The sequence below is a fragment of the Apiospora kogelbergensis genome (assembly GCF_038363985.1).
Source record: "Apiospora kogelbergensis strain CBS 113332 chromosome Unknown utg000001l_segment0_segment0, whole genome shotgun sequence".
NCBI lineage: Eukaryota > Fungi > Ascomycota > Sordariomycetes > Amphisphaeriales > Apiosporaceae > Apiospora > Apiospora kogelbergensis.
Window position 1 is genome coordinate 6626710 of NW_027117418.1, and position 10687 is coordinate 6637396.

At 52.9% G+C, this 10687-nt stretch overlaps 3 protein-coding genes across 3 annotated transcripts; 2 read left to right on the forward strand and 1 right to left on the reverse strand.

Annotated features, from left to right (window-relative positions):
- Positions 1–1085: 1085 nt before the first annotated feature.
- PG998_002142 (uncharacterized protein) lies at positions 1086–5283 on the forward strand (the record flags this gene model as incomplete). Its single annotated transcript, XM_066868960.1, has 3 exons — positions 1086–2633; positions 2695–4678; positions 4742–5283. 3 exons carry the CDS (start codon positions 1086–1088, stop codon positions 5281–5283), a joined length of 4074 nt encoding a protein of 1357 aa, XP_066737375.1.
- A 1142-nt stretch (positions 5284–6425) lies between these two features.
- Positions 6426–8092, reverse strand: PG998_002143 (uncharacterized protein; the record flags this gene model as incomplete). The annotated part of the gene is made up of 2 exons (XM_066868961.1): positions 6426–8002; positions 8068–8092. The coding sequence occupies 2 exons, from the start codon at positions 8090–8092 to the stop codon at positions 6426–6428; spliced, it is 1602 nt and encodes a 533-aa protein (XP_066737376.1).
- A 622-nt stretch (positions 8093–8714) lies between these two features.
- On the forward strand, positions 8715–9745 carry PG998_002144 (Glycerol-1-phosphate phosphohydrolase; the record flags this gene model as incomplete). The annotated part of the gene is made up of 3 exons (XM_066868962.1): positions 8715–8821; positions 8960–9069; positions 9246–9745. 3 exons carry the CDS (start codon positions 8715–8717, stop codon positions 9743–9745), a joined length of 717 nt encoding a protein of 238 aa, XP_066737377.1.
- Between the last annotated feature and the right edge of the window lie 942 nt (positions 9746–10687).

Here is a 10687-nt window from a genome sequence, read left to right on the forward strand (position 1 = left end):
GCATCTTATTATATATCTTATTCGATCACGGCCCCAGCGTGTGATTGTCAATCTCCGAACACATGTTCGAGCCCGGCCTACACGACAAGCACCAGCCTGTTAAAAACAAGCTGCTTATGTGGCCGTGTCATCAAGTGTAGCTGTTGTCCCGAAGGCATTTGTACAGAAGAAGCAAAGCCATAAAGGGCATCATGCTGTTATCGTCCTTGCTCGTATCCCAGATATTCGCAGTTGTCGTCCCACGTGGCGTTAGAGTAAGGAAGCGACTGTTATTAGGGGCTGTTAGCAGTCGCAGTCCAGGGAGGCACCTAGTCTGTTAGTGTTTCGACGTTGGTGGTTGGCTGCCTGGGGGCCGAGCACCTACGTCTGGAAGTCTGGAAGTCTGGAAGTCTGGAGGTCTGGAGGGTTGGAGGGCTGGAGGTCTGGAGCCAGTAATCTCAGTGGGCAATACTGTACCTAACCTGCTAGGTGGTGCACCAACCAATCCGGGCACAAGCACGCTGATCCCACGGTTGAATTCCGATGTAGGTCCCAAGTCTCGTTTCTTTACTCGTCGATTTGATATCGTGTCTCCAACTGCCATCGCGATCGTCCACGCCTCTTTTTCCTTGCTTCTGGCTGCACCGGGCTGCCCAGATCACTGCCAACATCCACGAAAAGAAGAATTAACAAGGAACTCCGATATATATCACACAGCTGGAAGTACACCGCTGCAACCAACCAATTGTCTTTCCTTCTTCTCTCGCCCCGATTGGCACATCTCCAATTCCTTGGCTCAAATGGATTTCTGTGTCGACACTTCGTGATACCCTACCTGGCATCCCGCTTTTCCGGTACAAACTTAAGAAGATCGTGGGTGAGGATCCATCGAAAAAGCCAGGCCGGCAACAACGGCGCCACAGCCTTCGCTTTTCCACCTAGACCAGAGACATCTCCAACTTTGTCGCAACCCGCAGCGTGCCCTCCCCTCCGTGAACCAAACCCGCGCTTTTCCCAACTCGCTGTTCTACTTGGACACCACTGTTTTCGTCACCACTGCTACTCAACCGCGCCAATTCCCGGCAGTGGCAGCGACAGCAGCAAACATGTCGTCAGAAACATCGCCGCGGGCTGTGCGCTTTTCTCAGGGCGAGCACGAGATGCTCGGCGAAAAGATGAGCAACAAACCACAGCGCCCTTTACCACCAACGATAGACTCAGATGCCTCGGGCTCCTCCGGAAGCTACGTTGCTGACCTTAATGATCCTGCTGAACTCGAACGACAAGACGAGCTTGGTTCACTGGCGCGATATGCCGATGGAGGTAGCCACTCTGGCTCGGTGGCATCGTTGGCACCCAACTCGTTGGCCAATAGCACAAATAGTCGGCAGCGACTGGTACCACTCTCCAACGACGCAAACGGCACCCCTTCGCCTTCCGGCGCACTCAGTAACAGCACTCGCCAGTCCCAACAGAGGCCCTTACCTCTGACCCGAACACCCTCCGGTACCTACGCGCCGCAGAGAGGTCCTGGTCTCAACACACAATCATTTGTACTCAACAGCCGATCCGGCTCGCGTCCTCGGCGAGGTGAAGACCCTACCGATAAATTCCGCCATCAGGAACCTGCCTATCTTCGTATGATGCGCCAGGAGCCGAACATGAATGGTTACTTCGACCCCTACACCCCGAGCTTAGATTATACCGACGACGAATCGGAGGAGGAAACGCCGTCCTCTGAAGGAGCATACGACGACCGTTACAATGAAGAAACTATCATGTTCTATAATGACGACAACGATTTGCAGCCCACGGAAGACGACATTCAGGATCCTGTTAACCGCGAGAGGCTGGAATGGCACGGCATGCTGGCCGCTGTGCTAACTGGAGATGTCGTCAGGCAAGAGAAGAAACGTCTGATTGGTTCATCTGAGCAACAAGGCGGAAAGTCTGCTCACAAGGCTGAGCTCTGGGTTGGCCTACGCTCTAAAGTCTGTGGCCGGTCTCTTGCGGTTCAGAGGCGTATGGTAGAGGAGGCCCGAGGAAACCTGGATAGGGTCATTGACGAGATCATACGATTCGAGGTTCAGGGAGAAAGCGAAGCCGGGAAGCCTCCAATCGACCAAATCCGGGATGTTGTGCAAAAGATAGAAAAGTGCGAGAGTCTCTACCCATCGTGGGACGCACTCGGTGCTGAGCACAAAACCGCCAAGTCCCAAACATTCCTGGAGGCTTCTGATGCCGTTCTTTCCTGGTACAACACAAACGAGATGATCAACACCGAACTCTCGATTCTCAAGAAGTGGGTGGGCAATGACAACCTCGACTTTCATATGAAAAAGCAACGGTCACCAAGCACCAATGGTCTTGGCGACGAGACATCATTCTTGGATCGTCTTATGAAAGAAGATGGGCTCAAGACTCTGCATGATGATAATGGTGGCAGTTTCGAGGAGAAGCAGAGAAACGCAGCTAAAACCAAGACCCTTGTGCGCCGCAGCATGCTCTCAGCCATTTCCACCACCATTGCCAAAGCCAAGGAGACCCTCATCATGAATTCGGCAGCATTCAAAAAACGCCACCTTCCACCGTATATTGAGGAGATCCTTACTCTTATTAGCTTCCCATCCCGTCTGATCGAGGAAATCATCAAAGTCCGACTCGCATACGCCAAAAAGATGAAAAGAGACCACCCAGCAAAACTCGATTCTCCAGGATCAGATGATTTCGCAGTTTGAGCTTCTATTGCAGCTGGCCATTCGGATCAAGCAAGAGTGTTTGACCGTACTGCAACCGCAACCGGGCTGGCAGCTGCCCCCTTGTATCGATGATTCATTTGACCAGGTCGTCTTGGATGCCCTGAAGTACTACTTCAAAATGCTGAACTGGAAGCTAAGCAGGAACAAGAACACCTTCAAGGAAGCCGAGGTCTTGTTTCAGGAATGGGGCTTCGCCAACGAAATAGGTAGAAACCTGCAAGGAGGTGATATCGAGGTTGCTGAGCAGTTTAGCACTCTGACGTTCAAGGCACTCAACCGTCTTAGCCAGACATTCGAGCGTGAGCTTCAGCGGAAACCTAAGGAGTCCGTGGACGCGATGAGCAAACGGTACAAGCAGGTCTTGGAATCTGTCCGCGTACGTCAGAGGATGTTGCAGCGGTTTTCACGAAAACTCAGCGACCACTATGAAAACGCCTCTGATCTTAGTATCGCGTTTACCTCCGATGACCTACAAAGCTTCTACGAGCGTCTCTCAGTAAGCGGCCATTTTCTGGTGGATGAGTTCGAGGGTATTCAGATTGTCGCGTCGCCTGCCCTCGTGGGACGCGACGATGAAGTCCCAAATATTCTGAGAACATGTTTCCATGACCCTGAGCTGGTTCCAGACCGCTCTGATCCATACGTGCTGATTCTGCGGCCTGAGACGCCCTTGCACTGGTTCGGCAACCGCAGCACTCAACCATTGGACATCGACTCGACCGATCTCAAAGTCGGCCAAATGCGATTAATTGCCGATGGTTCGCAATATCCTCTGGTCAATGCGCGAAAGATATTCTTGGAGTCGATCGACATGCACCTGGATTTGGTGGTGGAACAACGATCCAATTTGCACAAAGTCAACGCCAGGCTCATGGAGATACGCAAGGTTGCTTTCAAGCTGTCAAACACTTTCATGGACAGTGTTGAGACCATCCGAAAGCAGACTCAGGGGCTGGACTGTGCAGAACTTATTCAGACCTGCTTCGTTTTTGCCACCGAGTTTGGTCAACGATCCCTGCTTAGCATGGATAGCAACCGTCGCCAGATGAACAATATGAAGCTTACCAAATTGGCATTGGATTGGGTGAGCTTCATCTGCGACGACTGTGCTGTTACCGACCGAAAGTCTTTCCGCTGGGCGGTCCCAGCTCTAGAATTTGCCATGGGTATGACAAGAGGCCGGCATATCCTAGGCTTGGATCCCAACGAGTATGCCCGACTGCGCGCCAAGGTCTCGGGATGTATGTCCTTATTGATCTCACACTTCGATATTCTCGGAGCCAAGTCAAACCAAGCCGCTCAGTCGGAACGAGAGCGCATAGAGGCTCTCGTCGGGCAGTTCAAGAGAATCGACAAGAACCGCATGCTCGATGACGAAGAAGCCTTCAAGTATATCCAAGAACAACGCCTTGAGAAAGTCGCTCAAGTCGACGAAGTGCAGAGGCAGGTCATCTCTGAAAGGCAGGGACTGGGCCGTGTGCTCGAGTTCTCCAACGAGGTCGACCGATCCCTTGCCTACCTATCTTCCTCGGCTACAAATATATCTATGCGTTGGCAGCAAGGCCACTTTGTTGGAGGAGGAACGTTCGGCAATGTCTACGCTGCTATGAACTTGGACACCGGACACTTGATGGCAGTGAAGGAGATTCGCTTACAGGATCCCAAACTGATTCCCCAGGTCGCGACTCAGATCAAGGATGAGATGGGTGTGTTGGAGGTGCTCGATCACCCTAACGTCGTGTCTTACTACGGCATTGAGGTGCATCGTGACAGAGTATACATCTTTATGGAATTCTGCTCAGGTGGATCTCTGGCAAACCTCTTAGAGCACGGCCGTATTGAAGACGAGCAGGTCACAATGGTGTACGCGCTGCAGCTTCTCGAAGGTCTTGCCTACCTTCACGAGAGCGGCATTGCCCATCGCGATATCAAACCAGAAAGTAAGTCACAAACTCTCATCTATGACACTTGCGGCGTTGCTGGAGACTAACCACGCCCGCTAGACATTCTTCTTGACCACAATGGGGTTATCAAATACGTCGATTTCGGCGCTGCCAAGGTCATCGCACGTAAGGGCCGTACATTGGTGAACGCTGGTAGTGCGCAACCTAACAGGTCTATGACCGGCACGCCAATGTACATGTCTCCTGAGGTCATCAAGGGCGAGAATCCCGGTAGGGCTGGAGCCGTCGATGTTTGGTCACTTGGATGTGTTATCCTGGAGATGGTCACTGGCCGGCGGCCTTGGTCCAATCTCGACAACGAATGGGCTATAATGTACAACATTGCGCAAGGAAATCCGCCACAGCTTCCCGGCATTGATCAGCTCAGCGAGACAGGCATCGACTTCCTGAAGAGGTGCTTCGTGCGAGACCCAGCCGGCCGCGCTAGTGCCGTCGAGCTGCTCCAGCACGAATGGATGATGGCTATCCGCAGCCAAGTCGTCGAGCCCGCGACGCCGAGCGACTCCGGAAGCAACTCGGCGCAAAACACGCCGCACCCGAACTCAGCGGGGAGCCGCCAAGGTGCCGATCAATTTTCTTAGGGGGAATATTCTTCGCCCAGCGTGCTCCCTTCCGTGGATAACACCGAGGAAGAGGCGGAACGGCTGGCTATGGAGATCGAGCGCACCGAGTCTGCTCACGGGTAGCTACAGCTGGTCCGGCGATCGACAACTCGGCAGAAACCATCAATCAAGGACGAAAGACTCCTCCTCCCGGGGCAATTCGGGAATACATATATACCCGGAATCCAACCCAACTATAGGGTGCGAGCATACCCATCAACGGACAAGCTGACTTTGAGAGGGTCGTGTAATTCTTCCAACCTCGGTTTCCTTGAAAGGGGATATCGGACAAGATCACTTCTACAGCTGGCACATTGTTGCCTAAGAGCGAATGGGGGACTGAAGGATATATACACGTGCAGGTGTTTCCCCTTTATAATGTATTCTATGGATCAACACAGTACATGAAGAACATACGAGGACCTATCATTATTCGCTTCTTCTTTTCTTTACCCTTTTTCATCCAGCATCAGCGGCGGAGTTCCAGAACTTTATCAACATTGTTGTTTTTTAGGCGCATGCAGCCATCAATCAAATATCTTTATAAAATCTGTTGTCTCAAGAGACCATCTTCTGCCAGATCAGGGAAACACAGCGTACTAAACAGACATACAACATTCGTGCACCTGTCTTAATGGTCTCTTCGGTCCGTATAGTCAACCGAGTCTTCTTTTCATATAGAAAAGGGGAAAGACTAGAGATCCAAGCCGAGAGGTTTTGTGGGCGGCTGGGCAAAAGTGGTTTGAGGGTGGTCAGGCGAACGGCTCATGTATGAAATGAGAGGTAGCGAAGAAAACGATAGATTTGTGAGATCTCAGAAAAAACGAATCGTCACTCTCCAAGTCTTATGTAGCCTTGACTTAATATCTATAGAGGCATCTTATACGTATTGAGTATTAGCATGTCACTGCATATGTGCAGAATCCCGTCGGTCACTATTTGTTGTCCAAATAATACTCGAAATTTACGTGACCAATAAGACTGGCAATCGAGAATTCATCAGTATTCATTACTCTCTAGATCCTTGTTTTCAAGACGCCAGGAACGCCATTCTACCTATAGCTTCAGGGGTTGAGGTAGCAAGAAGATCAAATACGCCTTGAGAAAATTTGTAACCTTATTTACTGCTCCATAGCATCCTCGGTGGTAGCATCGTTGCCCCAGAGTCCGTCAAGCTGGAACTCCTTGGCCCATTCCGTCACAATCTCCTTCTGATCCGCCATGGGACCGTCACCAGACTCGGCATTCTTCTTAGAGGCCTCAGTGGCGACGGGCAGCTTGGGTGCATTCATCCAGCCCTGGATGCGACCATCGCGCCAATCTGTAACCACCGTCATGGCAGCCGAGGGCAGGTTGGGTACACCACCCTTGCCGAGTCTCCCGCGCTTGCGCGCTACTTGGACGAGGAAGTCGGTCGTGTTGTCACCACCCGATGAGATGAGCGGAGGTAGATCGTACACATCCATCAGCTTCTGGTACAGATCTGGTGAAGTAGACAAGCGCTTTAGGAGAAGGCTGACGGCTGGCATCGGGTCATCAATCTGCTTGGGTGGCACAGCGTTCAGAAGCACAAGATGCGCGTGCTGGTCAATGGCCTTTTTCTTGTTGGAGGATTCGCCGTCCTTGGATGAAGGGAAGACGATACCGGGCGAGTCGAGCAGAGTCAACTTGCTGTCGATCTTGACGGACCGGATGCTTGTCGTGACACCAGCCTCGGCTCCGGCAGGGCAAGCCGCCCCCCTCTTGCCCATGCCAGAAAGCAGAGCGTTGATAACGGATGACTTTCCAACATTAGGGTAGCCGATGACGCCAACCGAGACTGCGCGCTTGAGCTGTTTCGAGGCGGCAAATGACTTCAGTGACTTGAAGAGGGTTGCAGATGTGCCTTGGACAGTGAGGTCGCCATGCTTGAAAGTCTGGGCATTGGGTGCGCATTTAGAAGCCTGAAGAGGAAGCGTGGGGAAGTATCGACGGAGGTAGTTGAGCCAATCCTTCAGCACGGGCGGCGGGATCAGGTCGACCTTGTTCAGAATGAGCATCAGGCGCTTTCCACCGCTTGCAGCAGCCATAACGGTCCGCTCCACCTCACGAGATCTTGTGCCCTCGGGGTCACGAGCGTCGAGCACGTAGAGCACGACATCTGCCTGCTCAATGACTGTCTTGAAGACCTTGTCGTACTGTCTTCTGGACGAATCAGGACCTGGGAGATCTGCGCCGCCGGCCTCGTCGTCGTCGGATTCCTCGTCGTCATCCATATCACTGCCACTCTCCAGTTCACGATCGTACTGCTCGGCGGCTCGTCTCGCACTGGCTATGAGGGCGGCCATCGGGTTGGAGCTGTCGCCTCCGTCATCCTCATCCATAGCGTCGTCGTCTTCCGCGAAGCCCTCGAAGGCGCCCTCGTCGCTCTCCATGTCGACCTCAATCGTATGGTCCTGGTCGGATGTGCCCGTCTTAGCGGCTCTGGCCATTTCCCTGCGCTTCTGTTGCTCTTCCTGCTTGCGCCTCCGTCCATCCTCGATCTCCTGCAAAATCTTCTCCTTGTAAGGGAACAGGTTGGGGATGCCGGGGTCCTTCTTCAGCTTGGAGCGCCATTCTGGGTTCTTCTTGGCCTCCTTTCTGGCCTTGCGCTGCTTCGCCGAAGATGCCTTTTCGATCTTGTGTCGAAGGCGGGTGGGCGTCCGCTTGGACTTGGGCTCTGTAGCACAGCTTCGGTCAGACTCGGAACACCTGCATCGTTTGACGACGGGGAGGAACACATACTTCCGGGCTTATTGATGCTCGGCATTGTGATGCCGTGGATTGGTAGACTTGATATAAAATACCTTTGGTCAAGGGCATCAGTGGTGTTGAGGTTGGCCCAAAAAATTCCAATCTTATCGGGAAGCAAGTGGGATGGACTTTTTCTGCCAGCCCAATGCCAATCAAAATCATTATTTCACATCCAACTCGATAGGCGCCCCCACCAAAACTGCTTCACCGCCCAAACAAGTATCGATGTACCTGTTTCTTGGGTGGCCTGGTGGCCTCGCCATTTTCTCATTTTCTCCCTTCTACCTCGAGACACGGCTGATGCATGACGTTCCGGGTTTATCACGCTCGCATGATGGGATGCACCAAACGGCATGTCAAGACGCCGACAACAGGAATCCCAGGCCCGACAGTCTGATTCTTGCAAGTCACGAGAGACGGCAGCTGTCGCTACAGTGGGTCGGCACTTGGCGGAGTTTCCTCAAGCGGCAAGACACAAGTGACTTACCACCGCCACATATATAGACGCTGTTGAGTACACATCGTTGATAGCGTCAAACCCGTCTGGTCCCGGTTAAAGCGCCTGCTCATAAAGCGCCTGCTCAATCTGTTTCCATTCTCTTGTAGGGACATTGCTGCATACCCTTCACGTCGTAAGCATGAGTTATACGGCTCCTCCGGTGAAGCTAGGCTTTCGTGGCCTACTCTTCGACATGGATGGTACCATTATCGATTCCACGGCAGCCGTGGTAAACCACTGGCACACGTAGGTACCTTCTTACTTTAACCCCCTGGGGCATGTTTGTTACACTGCTCTTGGCCCCCTATCACCACCTCACATCGACCGCTGGTACGGTCACGGCGGTACTTGCCTTTGTACACCCACTGATTCGTCTGCATACAGCGTCGGCGCAGAGATCGGCGTGGATCCCAAGGTCATCCTGCAGACTTCGCACGGCAGGAGGAGCATAGACATGTTGAAGGTGCTTGCTCCCGAGAAGGCCAATTGGGAATGTGAGTGGCTTTTTTCCTTTTCTCTCTGCAGACCCCCGCGACCAATCAATCCCCAACACCACCACCCTCCCTCCCCCTTTTCAAGATGTGAGAGGAGAGGGAGGGGGCTTTGCTGTCACCAACCAGCCGCCGTAGGCGCACAGATGAGTGAGTTGGCTTACACACCGAGTGCACAGATGTCCGGCATATGGAGGGACTCCTCCCCAAGCTTCACGGTGAGGATGCCGTTGAGATACCTGGGGCCCGAGCGCTCCTGGATAACCTGATCGCCGCCCACGCCCCCTGGGCCATCGTCACCTCGGGCACCGAACCCCTCGTCAACGGCTGGCTCGACAGGCTCCAGCTCCCTCACCCGGAGCACCTGGTCACGGCCGAGTCGGTGGAGAACGGCAAACCAGACCCAGCTTGCTACATCCTTGGCAAGGAGAAGCTGAATTTGGGCGGTAACGGCTCATCGTCGTCACCAGATGTCGTCGTCTTCGAGGATAGCCCCGCAGGGATCCTCTCGGGTAAGGCTGCGGGTTGCAAGGTCGTTGGCTTGGTCACAAGTCACACTTTGGACCAGGTGGTCGCTGCCCAGCCCGACTGGATAGTAGAAGATCTTCGATCAGTGGAGATGGTTGAGTGCTCTGGCGGTGTGGTGACGCTGCAGATATCCAACGCTCTAACGCAATGAGGAGACAAATGATAGAATGAAGGCACCGGGCAGTGATGGGTGGCTGGGTAAGGTGGGCAGGGGGCCACCAGCTACAAAATCAATAGTGCAGGTTGGAACCACAAAGTGAGAAACGACAGAATCGGACACTTTGGACGATCACGTGGTCAAGGACTTTCTCTCTGATTTTACCAGAGTAGATAAGATTTGCCGGCCTGTTATGGGGAAATGGGGGCTTAATGAGCAATGAATACATAGAGCAGTAGACAGACAAAAAGAAGTCTCAACAGCAACAGCCTACGATAGCTACGGTGGAATAGAGCCCGGGGTGGAAGGTTGTTTGGTAAGCAAGGCTGAACTAGTAAATTCGGTAGAAGCACATGCACATCGGGGTCCGTAATGGTTACCCGGCACAGGTTCGTGATAGTCTGGCCGGGATGAGCCGAGCGGTGCGGCGTTATAGACTTGGCAGGTAAACCTTTGAGCCTCGGGGGCTCATCGGGGAGGGGGCCATCTCGGCATATGGCATATAGCAACAAGGAAAATAAGATAGATCCAAGATAGAGTTGAGATTGGCGTGTGATTGGGGGAAAAGAGAGGTAAAGGGCTGCTGCCGCCAACCCCATCTTGGGCAATAGTCCGTTGGTGTAGCCAAACGTACACACGTACATGGCGTTTAATCTTTATTCGCATGATATGTGCCGTACCGCACCCTACCGCAATTTCGTCTTGCCGTAACCAGAATCCGTTGAAGTTCGGGGCTCAAGGGCGGCCAAGTGTGTACATATGCATTACGGGTAATATATGGATGGAGGGGCGTTGGCGGAGAGGGAGGCAAGGCAGAGGGAATGCATACTAAGTATGCAGTTGGTCTTCAGACCCATGTCAGGTCAGTATTTGGATCTCCAGAACTATTGATGTGGGAAAATCCCCCAAATGCAATGCAACAATACCCCTCGAAAA